At 45.1% G+C, this 21,458-nt stretch overlaps 2 protein-coding genes across 3 annotated transcripts in view; one reads left to right on the top strand and one right to left on the bottom strand.

Annotated features, from left to right (window-relative positions):
* Positions 1–10,104, bottom strand: part of INSYN2B (inhibitory synaptic factor family member 2B) — a 114,987-nt gene extending 104,883 nt beyond the window's left edge. The window contains exon 1 of the mRNA XM_004271983.4: positions 9,824–10,104. The gene's annotated coding sequence lies outside the window, so the exon portion shown is untranslated. The remainder of the gene's footprint in view (positions 1–9,823) is intronic.
* The window catches only part of DOCK2 (dedicator of cytokinesis 2), a 409,352-nt gene that overhangs the window by 300,599 nt on the left and 87,295 nt on the right, over positions 1–21,458 (top strand). For both annotated transcript variants that reach the window (XM_033432052.2, XM_033432051.2), the window contains exons 28-29: positions 12,184–12,282; positions 14,810–14,904. In XM_033432052.2, the coding sequence (XP_033287943.1) occupies positions 12,184–12,282; positions 14,810–14,904 (194 nt within the window). The remainder of the gene's footprint in view (positions 1–12,183; positions 12,283–14,809; positions 14,905–21,458) is intronic.

The raw sequence follows: 21,458 nt of genomic DNA, 5'->3' as shown, positions 1-21,458 counted from the left end.
AGAACCAGCTCTGCCACTTCCAGAGGCTGTGTGGCCCTGGGGAAACCACCTAACCTCTCTGGTCCATGGCTTCCCCACTTGTGCTGCAAGGAAGCTGTCTTGCAAGGACTCCCAAGGATCACACCCCCCATCAGCTGTCTAATTCTCAGCTTTAACTGCAATTAGACTTTTACTAGGATTTCTCCAGGCCTGCCAGGGTGAAGGAGTCAGCAGGGGTTTTTAAGGACAAATCAGTCCAGACAACTGTGACATCTTTTTTCCTTTCTAGATGGAATTAGTAGATATGGAGCTGTAGTAGGTTGATCTGATACCTGGGTGCCACCGGGACAGCTCTCTGGACGGCATTTTTCATTGTGTCACTTGATTTTTCTTTAGCTGGGTGTGGATCAGAACATAGGGATGGGAACTGCGTGCAGGAGGAAGTGTCAAAGGCAGGGGCTCCCTGGCCAGGGAGCCTTCTGCTCCCAGAGAGGGGACAGTGGGGCAGGTGGGGGAGGACCTGCATTCGTGCCAAGCCGCCGTGTCACCTTTATTAATGATGGCAGGGAGAGGGAGTCTGCAGGCAGCTAATGCAGACTGCGGAGGATGGTAATTGGAAGTTGTTACCATTCCAAAGGACAGGGAAGTGGAAGTGGGACAAATGGGAATTTAAGAGGAGGGAAAGAATGAAAAAAAAAAGAGCGTGATGTCATTTGGAAAATTGCAAACCAATAAATCAATGAGGTATCATTCCCAGGACAGAGAGGAAACTGCCTAAGAAGGACCCAGCCAGGCAGGGAGCTGGGGGCTGACAGGAAGCACCAGATCAGTAGGCACTGTCCTCGTCAGGGGTCAGCTGGAACGTGAGCCCCAGGAATGGAATAATGGACTTCTACTCCCTTCTCTCCCCTCCTCCTTGAGGGTTTTTTGTTTTGTTTTGTTTTGTTGTGTGAATGACATCAGAAGGACTTCTTTATCCAAAAGGGCTTTACAGGAGCTTGTTAACGTGAACCCTCGGAGTCAGCTTTTCAAACACTTATCTCTGAGTTCAGCTTCATAGGATCTTTTTCATCATTGGGATCAGCTTCATAAAAGCCAGAGCATGATAATTCTGCCAGTTTTTACTGTTAACAGATGAAATAGTACTCCCTTTATAGAAATGAAGAGCAAGGACTCTGGGTAGCTTTCTTTAGTTCCCAAGACCTTGTCAACAGAGCTGGCCTGAAGGCAACCCAGTAGGCAGATGCCTGCATGACATCCCATTATCAACAGATTGAGATTCAAAGCCCTCAGCCTGGCATTCAAGGTCCTTCCGTCTGCGCCTCCAAATATCTCTTGTGATCTCCCTCTGTGAACCTCTGTTGTACCAAAACACTTTGCTCATTTCCACCTCTGCTTCTTTCCTCACTGTGTTCCGTATAAAAGTGGGACAGCAATTTCTCAGCACATGTATTATCCCTCTCTCCCTTGCCTATAGCAGACATCACTAATTGATTGCCACACTCTTTCCTGCTGAGGTAGGACTTGGCATTAGAATCATTCCCCACACAGCTCTTTAGACAGTTACTACCAATCAATCAAATTATAAAATGAAATGTTTTTCCTATTATAGATGTCCTTTCCCACTCTTAGCTTAATCTCTTTCACTCTTCTCATTCCTCAAATCCCACATGCTCCATGAAATTTCCCCTGAACATTCCTAACTACAGAGGTCATTCCCACTTCTTAAAAGCCTAGAGGAAACTATAACATTCATTTTGCACCTGTCATTCAGCATCATAATGTATACATCTCTCTAAGATGCGAGTTTCTCACTTCAGCACTAGTGACATTTTGGCCTGGATCATTCTTTGCTGTTAGGCTGAACTGTGAATTACAGGATGTTTAGCAGCATTTCTAGCCTTTACCCAATAGATGTCAACCTCCCCCTCTCCCTGTATGTGACAGACAGAAATGTTTCCAGTTTCCAGACATTGTTAAATGCCCTCTGGGGGAGAAAATTATCTCCAGGTTAGAACTACTGTATTGAGAGAGAGAAAGACAGAGAGACAGAGAGAGACAGAGACAGAGAGACAGAAAGAGAGAGAGAGAGAGAGGAGAAAAGGAAAGGAAGGGAAGGGAAGAATCTTCCTTATGAGTCTGAGTAAATATTTGCTAATTGATTGATTAATTGGGAGTGAGGAATTGTCTGGGAAGGGAGAAAACCCTTCCCTAGTGTGGACTGAGAGTTACACCATCAGTGTGTCATTGCTTTGGTTAAGCCCTACTGAGTTGAGCAATGCAGAGAGCTTGCAAAGAGGCCACCTCCACACACACCCGATAAGCTGTTATCAGACCCCATACCTGAGTGTGCTGGGACTAGCAGATCATTTGCATCAGGGACAACTAGACCTATTTCGGGGTGGTGGGAGGAGGTGCTAGGAGAGGGCTGGTTGAAGAGTTAGGCTTGAAGTTTAGAACACGATGTGGGAGACCTTCTTCACTCTTCTTCACTTGTCTTCAGTCCTCCTGAAGGAAACTAAAGACATCCTTTTATCCACAAAATAATCATCCCTCCTGAAAACTCTCCCTTACCTGGCTGCCTGGCTGTCTGTGAACATATTTATCTGCCTGCCCACCCCCCCGCCCACACCCCTTGAAACATGAAGTCTCTGTAAAGGGAAACAAAGGGCAGGGAGAGCTTGTACAAATCATTATCCGCAGTGCAGCTCTCCAGGTCCACAGAGGGGTTTAAATCATCCTTCACGAGTCAACCAAAAGCTAACTCCACACTTCCCCAGCTGATCAACTAACTGTTCCTGGTAAACTGGAAAGACAGCTGAGGCTAAGCATTGCAAGAAGGCTTTTTGAGTGCCCGTGGTGTTGCCAGGCTCTACAGGGACCCTCTGCACCCGGCTTCTACTTTGTCCTTACAACAGTCCTATAGTCACCACTGTTATCCCCATTTCAGAGACCAGAGAACTGAGGCTCAGAGAGGTAAAGTAACTTGTTCAAAGATCCAGAGCATATTGCAGAGAGCTGGGATTTGATCCCAGTACTTAGTATGCTCTGCTCAGTGCCTTCCAGGAAAGCTGCTTCTATGCGAAACCAGATATATTTCCTAATATGTGGTGTTGGTGTCTGTCACTTAACCTTTCTCGGCCTTCAAAACCCCAAGCAATGCAGAAAATGGAGGGGTTATCCTCAGCTGAGCCTAAAATCATGGAGACTCATAAGCCACAGAGCACAGTCATTAAGAGGGCTGGTCGGGCTTCCCTGGTGGCGCAGTGGTTGAGAGTCCGCCTGCCGATGCAGGGGACACAGGTTCGTGCCCCGGTCCGGGAAGATCCCACGTGCCGCGGAGCGGCTGGGCCCGTGAGACACGGCCGCTGAGCCTGCGCCTCCGGAGCCTGTGCTCCGCGACAGGAGAGGCCACAACAGTGAGAGGCCTGCGTACCGGAAAAAAAAAAAAAAAAGAGGGCTGGTCTTATTTACGTAGCTAGGTATCAACCCTGACCTATCTACCTATGTAATCTGCCCACCTAGCTCCATCCAACCATCTCTCCATCTCTCCATCCATCCTTCCATCTCTATTTAGGCACAATAGATGTCTAGAATGTCCTTAACATTCTAGAGGCTTATTAGATTGAAATGAATATTGAATATTCTTAATATTCAAGGTTAGGCAGGAGGCATGGTGGAGTGAAATATTTTGCACTTTTCCTTTCTTCATTATACTTTGAGGTATTGCTTAATTTTCATATCAATAAGATGTCATGATTACAAAACAATATTCTGGAATCAAGCTGAGCTAGGCAAGTCGTGTCACCTCCCTGCTCCTTGACTTCCTCATCTGTAAAGTGCGAGTGGTTTTACCAACATCGACTGACTGCTGGGAGGATTAATTGAGATGAAGCATACACAGTGCTTGGCCCATAGTAAGCGCTCAGTAGCTGGTAGCTGTTGTGACCATCGGCATACTTTTTTGCACGGTGTCCGACACATAAATGTCCGACTGATGTTAACTTCTCTCTCTTCCAGCTGTTTCCTTGCCTGGCCACAACTTATGAAACGTCCTTATTGATGGAGAAGCAGAGGGTTTAGCACATTGCACGACACACTCTTAGCCCTTTAAATGGCAGTTATTATCGCATCCTGCAGCCCACGGTACCTCCTTCCTGAGTCATAATATCCTTTCATGACCCTTTTTCGTGTTGAAAGTTGACCTTGGTGTCTTATACAACCTGGATGAAAACGTTTGCAGGAGAAGGTGAGGGGCCGTGTAGAATACTCATGCAGAGCCCACATCCTAGCGATGCTCCTGGCTTAGATTTTTCTCAGGAATACGTGAGCCGAGGACAATACTGTATTCTCCAGGACTCAAAACAAACGTTTCTGCACAGCCCTTCCTGAGGCATTCGGTGCCAAGCTTGGAAGACCACCACCGGTGTGTGTGTTCATTTGTGCACTTCCCCACCCACACCTCCACAGATGTAATTGGAAACATTTAGAAAAATCATCTTCTGTTCAGTTAAAAACTGGGGTGTCCTAAATGATAGCCCGTCTCCTGGCAAGCAGCCTTCTCAAGTCCCACAGGCTCGAATGGCTTTAATCAGAGGCTGAGAGCCGCTGTAGCAGGCTCCCTCCCCTTCATTCGGCTCTGAACAACAGGGAGACGAACCACAGAACTTGAAGACAAGGGGGATCCACGTAAAACTAGAGTCCATGTCCACACCTGCCGGAGGAGGGTCAGAGTCTGCTATAGAATGGTCAGTTAGTGAGAAAAGCTTGCTGAGGAGTGGTGACACTACCACGAACAGGAAGGGTCAACACTGAGCACATAGTTGCACTTTTCACGCACCCACCACCCTGGGAACAGCTCCAGTGTAACGTCTTGGAGAAGGGTGGTAAGACATGGAAACCACCTCTTTAAAGAGGGGTTCTTGAAACACACAGCAGCCAGAAGGAGCTTCTTAAAACCCAAATGAATGGCCTCCCTTTGCACTTGGAAGTAAACCTAAACCCTTGCCCCGACCTTCCAGGGCCTTCAGGATCTGGTCCCAACCTGTCTCTCCGACCTCATCTTATATGTGCTTTTCCTCATTTTGTACCCTCTTTTCGATCCTCCAGCACGCCAAGCGCATCTGACCCCAGGGCCTTTGTATCTGCTACTCAATTGCCCTGGCATGCTGTTCTGCCAGATTTTTGCAGGACCAACTCTCACCATTAGATCTCCACCCAAATATCAGCCCTCTAAGAGGCCACCTCTGTCTCCCCTATTGAAAACCGGTCTCCTCCCGTCTCCACCTCATTGCTCTGTAATATTCCACTAGTAGCAGGTATCACTGCCTAAAATGATCTTATTTATGTATTCACTTGCTTATGGTGTTTCCCCATCCCTGACCCTAATGAGGGTGTGAGTTCCTTAAGAACAAATCCCTTGTTAATCTCATTCATGACTGTCCAGAGCACCTAGAACCATGCCTGGAACACAGTAGGTGCTCGAGAAATATTTGTTACATTAAGGCACGTGTGAAAGAGTGATCTCACTCTGGCTTGATCAAATATAACTTAAGATGGAGTAAGCTCAGAAGTAGAACAAAAATTCTTTCATTTCTGTCCTCTCCTAAGGCAAAGGTGTTCTATACATGACCCTAACTCTTCAGTGTTTGGGGGAGTGGTCCCTGTAACATTCTTTTAAAGATGGGGAATACTATAGAAGTTCAATCTGTCATCTAAAAAATATTTATTGAGCTCATACTGTATGCAAGTTCAATTCCAGATTCTGGTGATACAGCAGTGAATAAAGGACAAAAATCTCAGCCCAGGTGGAGCTGCCAGTGCTGACATGAGAGACATCATGGATTTATGAAAAGAACACAGGTTTTCGAGTCAGAAAGACCCAGATTCTAATTCCTGCCCCACCATATACTAAATGTCTGTCTAGGCAAGCTGCTTGACCTCTATGCATCTCACTTTCCTCATCTGTGAAATGGGCATAAAGTTGACCTAATGAGGTTGTTGAGAGGACTCAGTGAGATGATAAAGGTGGAGTCCTAAGCACAAGGAATGATTGAACAGAATTTGCTTGCCTTCCACATCCCTTTGCGATTAAACACCTCATTGTGTCCTTTGGAAGATTTAAAGTGACCCCACACTACAAAGCCACATGCACAGGCTCCAGCCAAGATCAGAAAGTGTTCGCTTCAAAGGAAGAGTGTGTGGCCGCTTTAATCTCGCCTTCCAGCCTGGGTTCAAAGCAGCCTTGTTACCAACCACCCCCCCCCCCCCGCCCCCTGCTCTTTGACAGTGAGAATAGCTCTCTGAGGAGACGCCTTGCCTGCGGTTCTGGCCCTAGTGATGCTGGAGAGCTGATCATTAATGCCCACAGTGCCAGGTAGTGGTACACACAGCTACCTCTGAAGAGTTGCTGTGTTGTACAGATGGAACACGTCTAGGTGCATCCAGAGCACATAGCATCCAAGAGGCACATCCCCGTCTTCCTGTGATGTTATGCCTTGACCTGGATCAGGCTACACAAAACCCCTGGATCTGTGCCCATCAAGAAGCTTCTCCCTGAAGGAAGGTGACTTGGTTTACTCTGTCATACAGCAGGATCCCTGGGTAACCAAAGAATGTCACTGCACACAAAGACAGGCACTTTCTAAAGCCAAACAGCCGGAAGACGAAGCTTTCGATGAAGACAGTTACATTTCAGGCTTTTGAACAATCTGGGCACCGTTGTCATTCATCCTACCTGCCAGCAACTGTCCCCAAATAAAAGAAACCTCCAAACATGCCCTGCTCGAAGAGGCACACACGCGGTTTACTAAACAGCTTTATTTGGGGCGTGCTGTTAACCAAAGGCATGTTCAGAGTCAAAGGACACTTGGCTGTTTGTCCGAAGCTGTGATTGGGAGTGCCTGATGCATCCACAGACGGTCAGGGGTAGGTGGGGTCATCATATCCTCTGTCCAGGTCAGGAATTTCAGTTAGCCAATCTGCATAGTTTCTCTGGACCAGAGTCAGCGACAGCAACAGTAACACTAATAGCTGATCATATTGAGGGTTTTCTATGTTCTAAGTGCTCTATACAAATTGATTTAATTCTCACCAAAACTGTATGCAGTAAGAACTATTTCTATTCCCTTTTACTCTGAGGCACAAGACACTGCCCAAGGTCACATGCCTAGTAAGAGGTAGAGCTGAGATTTGAACTCAGGCTGTCCGGCTCCTAGGTCTCCACCTGACGTTGCTTCTTTCGAGCACAACCTTATCCATCCGGCTCACTGCTGCACCCGGGCACCTAGCACAGTGCCCAGAACTTGAGATACCACACACACTACTTTCCCCAAAGATTGCTGCAAACTACAACTCTGAGCTTCCTGACAAAGCTCTAAGATGAACGGGTTTTAGGGTCCCTGAATTCCTCACACCATAGCCTCCTACCTCCGGTCCTGGATCTGTCACAAAGACAGCACCAATTCCATCCAAGAAGAAAATCTGTTATATAACCGCATGGCAGACATGGGGGTGAATGGAAAAGCAACCTGAGAGTGGCATTAGGCTACTCTTAGTCTTCAAAGGAATTGGGTGGCCCCATAGATAAAACTTCTCATCTCCCTCGGCATGCAAAGTTTCCTCGCTCATCTCCTCTCCTTGGCGCTCTCTGTATTTTATTTTATTTTGGTCGAGCACATTATTTGAAGTTACTATGGCAACGTGTCACCAGCTGGCATCGCATAGTAATGCTGGCATTTAGGTAGCAAGCTCCCTAAGTCGGCTCTTTCCCTCCCTCTGCGATCTCATCACTCCCACTGATCTCAGGTGAGCGGAGTGGGGGACGCATTGCAGCAACCATGCCCCTCTCCCCTTGTTTGGTTAGCTCTTCAAGGCAGGGCAAACTGATCACCTCTTCCCGGTTCACTCAGCACTGCAGGGTCCTGACCGTGTGTGTAGGTGTGTTTGCTTTAGAGGTGGCTAAATAGATATGTTTGAGTGTTGTGCACCAAAGCTATCGGCCTCATCAATAAGATGATGATGATTTTTTATGCAAAGGAGTAGATTGATTTGGAGAGGGCTACTCCCCTGACCGCAGTCAGCCAGTATCCCAGCTAATTAATATTAATGACACAATAGTGGGTTTCTCTCTTTCCTCTCTTGCCATCACACAGTGAAGAGACCCTGATTGTTTTCCTTTGGAGCTTCAGCTCTCTCCCAGGTGTGCAAGGGCTCCCTACCTACTGACGGGCTGGATTGTCCGGATCAACTGATTGTCATGGATCACTGAAGAGGGTTCTGTATGGCAAGTAAGCCCCGCCACTGCAGGCGTTAAGCAGCCCCTCATCAGCCGAGTGCCTGCGACGACTGCATTTATTTTTACACGTTTGACCCAGTTTCAAACCATGTCTCTTCATGCTGTGATTCATTAGCTACATTTTAAACCACCCCGAATGGAGCCGACGTGACTCTGCCTGGTTTGTGACAGCATCTCAGATACAGTTTCTCCCCGGAATTTAATATGCAGGTCCCCCCCCCCACCCGGTATTCTGTTTTAAGAAGCAATTTCCTTTCTGGGCACCTGGAATGCTGCTTGGGTGTGGATGAGTGGCTGCCTCACGCCTTGGTAGTAAATATATGCTGACCACAAAATTTCCACCAAGGATGGAAGGCAGGGCATTCTCACTAGCCTGAATTGCAAGAGATCCTTCTAACCCTCTGTCCCCCATGCAGTATTCAGGCTTTTCCACGTTGCTGACAGGGCTGGGAGTTTGGGGTCCGACACCATAAAGTTTGAGCCATGTCAACAACAGGAGTGTCTGAGTTGCTAGGGCAAATGCAGTCTGTTCATCACCCCCACTCCCAATCCCTACAGCTCTTTCTAAACACTTAAGACATGGTGGATGTAGAAGGTCTCAAACTTGTAAAAGGGAAGAGGGGCAGGAAGCAAAGAGGTGGATTGCCGTGCTGAAGACGCTACTGAAAAAGGGATAAGCGTCAGAGAAACACAATGTGATTCCACCATTCTATCACTGCATGACAGAGAGGAGTTTTTGGTTTTTAATTTAAATGACAGAGAGGAGCCTTTACTGAATTCGAACCTGCTGCTGGCATATCATGCCATTTCAGAAATCAGTCAGTCACATTGGTGCGATTGCTGACAGATTTGATACTGAAGTGGGCTAGACACCATAGCAGACAAAAAGGGAAGCTTCCAAGTGGGAAGTAAAGCACTGTCATTTCTCATTAACAGCCAAATGCAGGTAACTTGTCCAAACTTCAAACTACACAAACATCACACTACAGATCGTACTGGAAGGCACTCAGCTGGGATTTTCTATGGGGCAGTTAGAACGAAGAAATGAACAAGCTGGTAAAAGTAATTTTGATTGATCGATGAACTATACACCCTGAGCAAGTCCTTATAAAAGGATAATGGTTTCTTTAGTAAAATGGTCACTCTCTCTAGATGGGCACTTGGAATCCCCTTCCCCTTTTATTTTCATTTAATATGAAGCACGGAAGTTTCTCTAAACGAGGCTTAAGACAATGCAGCCTTTTCAAGGTAATTTCCAGGCAACTTGAGCTTTGTTGTGTGCTTTTCCCCCCTTCAAATTCAAATCAAGCCTTTGGAAATACCAAGCATTCCGTATCTGTATCTATGCGTTTGGGGCAGCCTGCAGTTCTGACAATGGTGGATTTTACAACACACACACACACACACACACACACACACACACAAGCTCACAATCCCAGGACTCATTTAAGCCAAAGCTTTAAAAGTAAACTGTTGTCCAAGAGACGACAGCATTTCCTCTGAGAGGATGATCGATCACAAAAAATAAAACCTCCCCAGATCTCTTACCTTTTGAAGCAGTGGAATTACCTGCAGAGAATATCCTTCCTTTCTTTGCAAAATGAGCCAGGCTTTGGCCAGCAGCAGAATTACTCCAAAAGGAGAAATAATAAGTCCTTTATATTGTAATTTTCACTGTTTATATGCAAGAAGTGTAGTGGGTCTGCTCACGTAGGAATAAATAAAAAGCCGGAAAAACTGCACGGCAGCTACCATGTGAAAAGGAAAGACCTCTAGTGGCCACCGGCTGAATTCTTGGAGGAAGCCCCTCACAGAAGAGATGGAGGGAGTAGAGGAGACACACGCGTGTGTGTATGTGCTCTCTCTCTCTCTCTCTTTCACGCCACACACACACACACACACAAATTCAGAAGATTTCTCCCCTCTTGCGTCCAGCCTGGATGGAGGGATAAAAAATAATATGCTTGTTTCTTGGTTTCAGTGGGACCTGGTTAATTTACAGTGATGGTGGCATTCTGTCTGGTTTGAAAGGGACAGATAATTTCACAGACTCACCATCACCCCCTGAGGGCGTGAGCCGGAGAGAGGGTTTGACTCCCTGGACTGCCAAGGCGGTTGGCCCCCATATAGAGGTTCCAGGTCCCCAGCAACATAGTGTCATTGACGTTACCCCTGAGAGTCCCAGTTTTGTGCCCCCTGCCACCTCTGCATGTTTTCTGAACATTTATGGTGCATGCGTGTGGTGGTCACTGGCAGGCAGAGCTGGCTTCCCAGGCGTGTGACCTGGCCCGGTGCTCAGAAGGACCCTGTGGCTGTCTTGAAAATCTGAAGAATTTTTACAAGGACTCTTCAATTTTCATTTTGTTCTGAGCCCCACAGATTGCACAGCTGGTCCTGCTGACTGGGAAAGCATTTTATCCCTAACGTCCTAATTGAAAAGAACCTAGAAGCAAATGAGAATCTGTATCTTTGGGAGTTACTTTTGGGGATGTGAACTTGAAGAACATTCAATTACCCAAAAGACTTCCTGTGGAGGAATTCAGAAGGAGCTTCCTGGGGACATCAAGGCTGTTCCTTCCACCACTGTCACTGAACTGTAACCCTGTAATCTGGGAGGATTTTTTTTTTTCACACTATATTTTTTTGGTCTTTTAGTTTTATTTTTTTTTTTTTAACAAAGACAGCAGTTTGTGATACAAATATAATACTTGGTTCAAACATAACACGTCCAGGCCCACCTCTCTGGTGTGTTACGTCTGACACCCTTTAGGAGTGGGGTTTCCTGGAGACACCTGCATCACACCAAGCTGCCCAAGCTTCCACAGGCCTGCCCTTGACAGTGGGACTTCCTTTGGTTGAGATGGCAGCCCAGTGGAGTCTCGTGGGAGACACTCTTGAGTGGCTTCTCCCAGCTGGTGGCTTTATGGTCAGTACTTCGTTCACCAGGTTCCCAGAGTAGATCTCTCTCAATTCTGCCTTCAGACACTAGCCCTGCCAGAAAGCGCCACCCTGGTACAGAGTTATAAAACCTGGGAGAGAAAAAGCAGAAGAGGGTGTGGTGATGTCTTCTGGTGCACGAAAGGATGCGGTTCTTGCTCCTCTGACCCCGCGGATCCTTTCAGACCCACTTCCTCTCCAAGTCCTTGCGTTGATTTCCCTCTTGTCTGAATCCCTCTGGCACTTGATCTGCTTCGCTGATCAGAGTCTTGTGCTTTTTTCCTCATGGCTGTTAATCTTGCTTTCCCAACTAGATCATGAACTCCTGAGAGCAAGGACTACCTCCTCTCATTTCTTTTATGGCCCTTAGCAAGTGCTTGTCCCCGGTAGCTGCTGGCTTCTCACCGACTGATTCATGGTCCAACAGTTGATGCCCTTGTAGGGAACCTCAGTGTATTCAGGGCACCATAGGAGCCATCTGATCCTTCTGATACACCTCTCAGGGTAGATACAGATGGATTATTGTCCCACTTCACAGATGGAACAGTTGGAGATTAGACATGTAAAATTATTTACCAGAAAATCAAACTGTCTCCAGAATCTTGATACACGCTGGATCTCCTGACGTTAATACAGTGCTCTTTTCCCAATGTACAAGCAGCTGGAGAGGTAAAGAATAGGGCCCTTATTGTCTGTATCTGGAGCTCCTATTATAGTCCTAGTCATGTAATAGGTGTTCAATAAATGCTTTTTGGATGAATGAGCTGATGAATGAGCCATAAGGAGACATTTACTCTTAGGGAAATTTCGCATGCTCATCTGCTAAGGAGAAATTCTCCCTCCCTGGGGGACCTTTTTATACTCACCTGGGATAGAGAGGTGTTTTCTGGTCTGAAGTCAAGTAATTGAAGAAGGTGAATCTCATGGTCCTCTCTCCACTGTTTCACGGCATTTTTCTTTATTTCTTGCAGAGTCACTTTGTGGCATGTATGACAGCCATCTTAAACCAGATGGGTGACCAGCACTATTCCTTCTATATTGAGACATTCCAGACCAGCTCTGAACTTGTGGTGAGTCTATAGGATGCTCTGGGGCAGTGTTGGGGAGACGCGTTACACAAAAGATCCTTGAGAGTTTAGGGCACGAAGGTCTTCCTGTGCACCGGGAGAATGCGTGGGTCTAAGTTTGCAGGCATGTTCGTGTGATTCCCCGTTTCTCACTCCCATTTAGGCTTGTAAATATCACTTCTGGGACACATCTTCCGTCCATGTCATACACGAGCCCTGAGTGCCTAGTCTACATATGCCTTAAAACCAGTCTTTGCTGATGAATCATGGACATTTTGAGGCTTAAGAGCATGAGTGTTGGAGTCACACAATCTTGGGTTTGAATCCAGGGTTTGTCACCAGCTAGCTGAGGAGGTTAACTTCAACATTTCTTAAGCCTCCGTTTACCCATCTGTAAAGTAGGGATCATATCATTTATGTCACAGGGCTGTGAAGGGATTAAATGAGAGCACAGTAGCTCTCACACTGTAAGAGTCCACTAAAAGTTAGCTATTATTACATTATAATAACGAATGCATAGAGAAAGTTGGCCTCTGAGCCCCTTTCTTCTTCTAACCTCTCAGGGCTCGTTTGCTAGGACTGTCTGCCTGCGGCGGGTGGCCTGTGGGCCCGTACCTCTGCAGCAGATGATATCATCAACGTAAAGCCCAGCCCGGGCTGTCCCAGGGTGTAGTCGTCCCTTTGCCCTCAGTCAGCTTTGTCATTGTCTCCTTACTATTGCCAGATTCAGGGCTTCTGCTACCAGGGGCTCACTTTTAACTCTCCTTGAAGGAAGCAAGGGCACCAGAATTGGACCAACCTCAGAGAGTGGCCCGCAAAAAGAATCAATAGGAAGCCAATGTCCTGCCCCTTCCTCCATTTAGCTTTGAGAAGGTCTCCTAACTGGAGTAGGATTGGCAAGAAATGGAACCTCTTTCTGGATACACAAAAAAATGAAACAAAAGGAAATCTAAACAACCCAAGATTTCTCCCCCTCAAGTTCTCTATGTTATGTGACATGGAAATAGAAAGACTGCATTCCTAATTTTTGATCCTCAGTGGAAGGAAAGGTGGGAAGGATGGTAGGAAAGAGAATTGTTATGTATTAAATTATACACTTCTTATGTAGTCCTCCAACAGTATGGCATAGGTGTTAGTAGTCACATTTTATAAGTCTACAATCTGCTTGCTCAAGGCCACACAACAGAATGTGGCAGAGAGAGGATTTGAACCTCTGCTCCAGCCCTTACACCGTGCTGCATCTTCTCATTCAGAAGCCAGGCTTTCCATCTGTGAGGCAGAGGTCTTCTCTTCTCCATTCCCACAGGAAGGGAGTGTGCCTGTGACGATATCCACACCTCCCCAGGTGACGTCAGGGATGAGCGATTATACTCACCATCGTCATCCTCGAGCACTTAGTGAACACTTACAGTGGGCCAGACTCTGTGTGGAGCATCTCATAGACAGTGTGCACTTAATCAACCCTTTGAGGTAGACGTTATCCCCATTCTGCTAATGCGGAAACTGGGACTTAAAGCATTGAGGTAATTTTCCCTAGAAGCAATGATTGCTGGAAAGGAACCAATCTCATTTCCAGAATTTTGCAATTTAGCTTAAAGCAGTGATTTTCAAATTATATTTCTCCTAGCCTCACTGTCTTCTACCATAAACACACACACACACACACACGCATGCACGCACACTTCAACCAGAGCTGTTTTCTACTTTTATCTATTTTATATATTAGGTTCCAGGTAAGATTTTCTCTGAACAAAGAATTCTGCTATTAAAACAATCTGAAAACCGCTGGCTTAAGGAAAGAACTCTGAACGGGTTTCCTATGGATTTTAATTTTACCTTAAGCAAATAGCCTGGATGCCTTCATTTCCTCTAGCTCAGGAGGGCTCCAGTGGTTCTGGTCTTTGCTATCTAGATTTGTCTTGAATTTGTGTTCTCCAAAGGTAGAGAACAAGTTTGATCCACGGAAAAATCTGATGGGGCATGTTGAGGTCCACTTTGAACCTCTTCAAAGGAGAGGGAGAGCATCCCTGTCATGTTTCCTCTAAGCTGCTTGTTCACGTGCCTATGACATATGAATTAGCTGTGTTTACAGTACAGTAATTAGATGTTCATTTTAATAATAGTTTGTTTGCTCAATGACCTGAGATGCATTCATATAGTGTAGATTATTTCCTCCTGAAATACATATTTGGAAAGATGATTATAAAACTGCCACATCAATGAATGCATTTACTTCTTCACTCCCAAAGACAGAATTAATAGTCCTTTATTTTGAGAGTGTTTTCTCATTCCATATTCATGTTCCACTTACATTTGTGAAACAGTCTCCCAGTAACAAATCGTTAAGATTTCATTAAAAAATCCACTCTATTGGTTTCATTGGATTTACTTAATAACAGGCTGTACCCCTTCCCTTTCTGCACCTCCAAAAAATAATAAAGAAAAAATGTGAACAGCCAACAAGATCTGGGCCCTTCCAGTCATTTCCTATAAAGCAAAATGACAGGTGTGTTTTGCTTTACTATTGCAGGACTTCTTGATGGAGACATTCATCATGTTCAAGGACCTCATTGGGAAAAATGTGTATCCTGTAGATTGGATGGCCATGAGTATGGTTCAGAACAGGTGAGCTGCCACCTGCTTCCTAACAGCCCCGTCATCTCAGCACTCACTTTACAGTGCACTGTTAGAGAAAGAAGGTGGGGATAGTTTCTCCGTGGTGAAAATAAACCGAAGTGCCACAGACCCTTTCTTTCTACATTTAAACCCCAGGGAATTGCTCACCGATCTTGAGCTATTTATTTATTTACTATTATTTATTCCTTTTTATATACTGAACTGGCTACTCCCTGCCTTCTCCATTCTTCAAATACTAGTTAAAATATACTTTGTCTATGAAGCCTTCCCTAAACTCTTGAGACAGGAGAGCTTAAGGTCAGTCTTATTAAAATTGTATTATTTTAAATTTATTCAAAACAATAAAATATATTCTGTGACATGCAGTAGAATAAGTTTAGGAAGCACTGGATTACACAGCTTTGAACAGCTTTCTGTGCTGCAGGACTTCTCAGAGCCTTTAGTATGCTAATAGAATTCTTTAAGAGAAAGATTTAGGATACAGCATTTCACAGATTTACTTGCCCTTTGAAACATTTGGTGTGAATATATTTATGTCTCCCTGCGTATATATAATACTTATTAGCATCTCATAGAATACCAGAGTAACCCAAGTATAGCTCAGGTCCCACATGGCCCAGTACAACAATAGATAAGAGTAACTGTGAGCAATTTCAGTCTTTAATTCTTTCTCTCAAATCATGTCATTTCATCAAAATGAAGTTCAAGTCATAACACTCAGCAATATTATCTAATATTCCCTTTCTCCATTCTCCTGTCTCTCAGTATCTCTCCTATTCCATGGTTTACCCAAGTCTCTCTCAGAACCTTATCCTCAATTCCTATCCACAAACCCCTTTAAAACTGGGGTCTTCTAGGCTCCTTTCTTTCCTTTCTCTCTCACTTTCCTTTGGCTTCTTATATTTGTTTTAGGTCCTTCCCATGGAAACCCCTTCACTCTACACTGGTTGGAAGTTTTCTCTCTCTCTACCTATTGTCCTTGTTTTGTATCACAAGAGCCAAGAATTGACTGGCAAAGACAGAAATATCCTGAGAGGGTAGAAGAAGAGGAGAAGTTGAAGAGGCAAAGGCGGATCCTCTTTAGTGGGAGGCAAGGAGGGAAAACTATAAATATTAATAAGTTTGTCATTGGATACAGTCTGGGAATTTCTATCTCATCTATGCCTAGGATCTTACTCTCGTCCCAGATGGCCTCCATCCCTTACTCTTCTGTCCTCTGAAAAGCTGCTCTTCCACTGTTTGGATGCCTAAGTGCCTAGCCAAGTGACTTTACAGACACACTTGCTCTTGGGGCCAGCTTTAGGGGCTGGTGAAGGGGAGGAGAGGTTTGTCAAGGCAGAAAGAGATAGCTATCTGTATGTACATTGTTGCTGATGGTGGGAGGTGGATAAATCAGCACAGCAACAAAAATGTAAGAATTCTTAGCTTGGACTTACATTGCCCTGATTCTCCCTGTTCACATCACTCAGCTGGGAGGCTGGCTTTTACAGTGCTTAACGCATTGGTGGGAATTAGGCCAGGCCACGTTACAGATGAGAGGTGGGTATCTCCCTAGCCCTTCTGTCAGGACCAGCTTCCTGAGTATGCAACCTGTGTAGGTGTATAGGACCTTGCACTCTGAAGGGTCCTGATGTCACCATCTTGAATTCTTAATAATTTTTGGACTAGGAGACTTGCATTTTCACTGTGCACTGAGCTCAACAAATTATGTAGTTGGTTGTACCTCACAGCAATGTCCAGTCACCTGTGTTTGGAAGAAGCCAGCTCCCAAACTGCGTGCGAATCCCTTCACTGTTTGCCAGCTGGTCAATAATGTCTTGGGGTTTTGCCAAATTACATGAAGCACCCAGGTGAGTCATCTTCGACTCACCCTACATTTCAGGTACACTCAACTATTCACTGTTGCCTACTGTTTCATACTTCTCGTGACTTTGCATAAACTATGACTCTCCTCCTTTCTAGACCAAACTCAACATGAAAGCATCCTTCAAATTCTTGTCCATGTAATTTCTTCTTTGTGGATCCTTCTAGGACTCCTTTATGGTAGGAGAATGTGTCCCCTCCTCTTTGTTTACATACACACCCATATTATAACACTTACCCCACTGTACTGTAATTATCTCTTCATATGACTATTTCTGCCACTAGAGAATGGGCTTCCTGAAGGCAGGCACTATGTCCAATTTATCTCTGTGTTTCTAACTCCTGGCACAGAACCTGACATTCATAAACATGTGTAATGAACTCTGTGTATCCAATGGGTACTTATTTTTTAAAGTTATAAAAAATATTTTAATTTGGGCTCCCCGGTGGTGCAGTGGTTGAGAGTCCGCCTGCCAATGCAGGGGACACGAGTTCGTGCCCCGGTCTGGGAGGACCCCACATGCTGCGGAGCGGCTGGGCCCGTGAGCCACGGCCGCTGGGCCTGCGCGTCTGGAGCCTGTGCTCTGCAACCGGAGAGGCCACAACAGTGAGAGGCCCCGCATACGGCAAAAAAAAAGAAAAAAAAAATTAATTTTATTGGAGTACAGTTGATTTACAATGTTGTGTTAGTTTCAGGTGTACAGCAAAGTGATTCAGTTATACATATACATATATTCATTCTTTTTTAGATTCTTTTCTCATATAGGTTATCACAGAATATTGAATAGAGTTCCATGAGCTATACAGTAGGTCTTTGTTGGTTATCTGTCTTATATATTGTAGTGTGTGTGTTTGTTCATCCCAAGCTCCTGATTTAGCCCTCCCCACTACACTTCCCCTGTGGTAACAATGGGTACTTATTGATTAGGGTTTTTTTTTTTTTAAGAAATTCAATTCAAATTTGCCTAGATAGAAAGAGCAAGTATTGGCTCAGACAACTGAAAGAGCCCAGAGTTATGGCTGCAGGCATGGATGTATCTAGGTGCTCAAACAGTGTTGTAGGGACTCTGTATCTCTACCTCTGCTCTTTCCTCTGTTGGCTTCATTCTTAGACAGATGCTCTCTTTGCAGTGGAAACCTGGCTATAGAAGTTCCAGAAATATGTCTTGTTGGATTAGCAGGCCCAGTAGAAAGAAAAAGCCTCTTCTTCAATAGGTACAGCAAAATTTCCCAGACTAATCTTGAGCTACATGCCCATCCATAACCTCTGTGGCCAGGAGAATGAAATACGCTATTTCATCAGGCTTGGGTCATATGACCCACCTTTGGAACTGGGGAGGCTGTGGTTAGTTCTACCCAAACCACAAAGTCTGGGAGCAAAGGGGGAGGCCGGGGGAGTAATTCTTCATAGGAAAATCTGAGAGTTATTACCAGAAGGAGAAATGGACGATGGGCAAGCAAATAAATGCACAGACATCTACTACTGATACAGGGTCAGGAGGATGGAAGCCCAGAGAGGCTGGAGCCCTGACCAGGGCAAACTCCCCTTCTGAGCTGCCGACAGTCATCCTGGAGGAAATACGTAGAAGTGCTTTGAAGGACTGTCCTTACCCGAAATCCCACAGACTTTAGTCTTTTTGTGGGGGACTGGCCCCCAGAGATGATGCAATAATCCTTGTTTCTTTATACCTACAAAATCAGAATATAATTTTCTAAGGGACCTAAGAAAATGGAATTGTCTCCTAAATAGAAACATTTGTATCTCTAAAGGATCTGCTGAGTACTTAAGTCTTTACATTTAAGATAAGTTAGACTCAGAAACACAGCCTGGGTTTCAGACTTCTTAGTTCTGCCACCTTCTCTTTCTTGGGAAGTCATTCAACTTCTTGGAACCTCGGTTTTCTGATCTGCAAAATGGGGATGATTATATCCATTTCGTGGTATGTTTTTGTGAGGGTAGAATGAGTTACTCCGTAGCACAGTGCTGGTACCTGGGAAGAACTCAGTGAATGGGAGCTTTGCAGACAACAAATGTAGCCTTGGAGTAGAGAAGCATGTGCCTAGTGTCGACCAGAAAAGATGACTGTTTTTCTCCTTGCTGGCATATAGCTTAGGTTGTAGACTTCCTTCATCTTCTGGCCACAGTGATCCCTTCCATTTACAGAGCACCTGAAATTTTTTTCACGATTGTTGCATCTTGTGTGGTGTTACGATAGCTAACATGTATTATGCACCTAGATCCACCCCCATTGTAAATACTTTACATGTATTCGCTCATTTAATCTTTGCAACAACTTTATGATGTGGAACTGTTATAATCCACATTTGATACCTGAGGAAACTGAAGCACAGAATAGATGAATAACTTACTCAGTGTTGTATTACTAGCGAAAGAACAGAGAAGTCAGGCAATCAGAGCCCATGTTCTTCATCTCTACTGCTTCATCCTGTAAAATAGTGAGGCTTGTATTATTAAGTGCATTGTAAGGATGTGCAAACTGCATATTTATTGGCTCAGATACCTTAAAGAGGCCCAAAGAGGTAACCTGCACAAGGTCATGCAGCTAGTTAATGAAAGATTTCAACATAAATTGGAAAAACGGAACATACACCATGGTTGAGCCCAGATCACTGTTCCCCAGAATGTCATTTTCTCTCCTCTAAAAATATGCATCCTAAGCTCCATTCATTCACGTGGACAAGGTGAACTCCGTATGTTGGTTAGTCTGTATGTTACAACATCTTTCTTCCTTTCTTTTCTTTCCTCCTTTTCTTCCTTCCTTCTTTCCTTCCTTCCTTCCTTCCTTCCCTATTACTTACATTTTTATGATTTTCTGTTTTCATAATTTCCCAATTATCGCTTGTTATTTGTGTATGTATGTATGTATGTATTAGTCATATATAATTTATCTATCTGCTTGTTGGAGGAGGGAATGGAGTTTTGCAGATTTGAATGTCTCCTCAGCTGTGTACTGTTTGTGTATGCAAACGTGGTGACATGTCTACTGCAAGAAATACCTCCTGTTAGAGCATTCTTCTTACTGGTAAGATGCAACATTCAGTAAGATCTGATGTACGCGACATGGTTAATTTTTAAATGATCAAGTTCTTTGTAATATTGTAAATGAACAAAATATGCCTAGGAACCTCTTTTCCTCTCCTCCATCTGCACCTCAATCTGGAAATTCAACATTTTGGGCAGGGGGCAAGTGGTGGCCGTTGGGGATTTGTATGCATCCCTAAAGCTTCTCTAAATGGAATCAATCAACACATACATATTGAGTGTCCCGGGCATCTGGAGCCCATCTACGCCATGGCCCCAGAAGGCAGGGTGCTTACAGTCTTGTTGGTGAGACAGTAAGTATGCCCATGGAAATATGACCAAGCGCTGCAGCCACTGTAGTGAGTTCAGAGCAAAGAGTTCAGAGCACAGAGAAGTTAGGATTTATGACTGCCTAGGTTCGAACCATCTTATAGTTATGTTACCTCTGGTAAAGTTACTTAACCACTCTGGACTCTGTTTTTCTCACTGTAAAATGGGGTACTAATAAGACCTACCACGAAGGATTTTTGTGAGGATCAAAATGAAATAATACGCATAAAGTAGTTAGAACAGTGTTTAGCAAGCATTTCGTAAATGTGAGCTATTATTTTTGTTCTCACATTCCTATGATCTGGGAACATCCAGAATATTTCACAGAAGAGGCACATCCGGGCTGGATCTTGTCTACCTTACTGGTGACGTATTTCAAGGTCTAATATTGTCTCCAGCACACACTAGGCACATAGTAGGGTCACAATAGTTGACCCTAGGAAGCTGAGCAGGGCAGTGCTCAGCAGTCTGCTGGCGGCTCCATCAGTGTGCTGACACTCGTCGTCGCCCGCTTCCCCTTTCTCCTACCTACATTAATTTGTACTGCCTACTCCCTTTTTGTAGACCTCATCTCCTCCAAATCGTATCGTCCGGAAGAAGGCCTCTCCATGGGTTTTATAGCCAGCAGGGCACATCTAATCCTGATGTCCAGCTGGCCATGGAATTCCAGTCCCAGGAGTCTGCTGCACCCCTAACTAGAATCCAGAACCACTCGAGAAGGGTCAGGGGTACTTGGGGTGGGCCGTGCCCTGACCCTGAGCTGGAATCCTCTGATACACTCTAGCCTCTTGGTGCATGGAACCCTTGTGTGTTGTGAGGGAAGCAGCTTAAAGGCTCTGGGAGAATGGCTTTTTCACTGCTTCTAGGGGAGGAATAAGGACTCCCTTCTTCTGGCCACCTCTTTTATCTCCATCTTCAAGTTTTGACCAGTAGAATCAACTACATCCCATGAATCACAGCCCAAAGGGGAATGGGATTCAGGGAGGCCCTCTCTCTACCTTCGGCATTCTCACTGGAAAGGGCGTGTCCACCTCCAGTTCCCTCTTTCATTCACATCATACAACCTGTGGGCATGGGTTGGTTGTCACACTGGAGTGTTCTCAGCTTCGGATCCTCCTGCCTCAGAGCTACAAGGTGGCTGGGCAGTTAAGATAATGATAGCCACACAACTGACATTTATTAAGGACTCCTATGGACTGAGGCCCTGGGCCACCGGCTTCACGCACTGCATCTCATTTCATCTTCACACACGGCTCATCATACCGATGGGGGGCAGCTGAGAGTACCAGAGGCAAAGCAACACGCT

Source organism: Orcinus orca, chromosome 3 (assembly GCF_937001465.1).
Source record: "Orcinus orca chromosome 3, mOrcOrc1.1, whole genome shotgun sequence".
NCBI classification, from domain to species: domain Eukaryota; kingdom Metazoa; phylum Chordata; class Mammalia; order Artiodactyla; family Delphinidae; genus Orcinus; species Orcinus orca.
The sequence above is the reverse complement of the archived record's forward strand: the minus strand, read 5'-3'. Positions and strand labels throughout refer to the sequence as shown.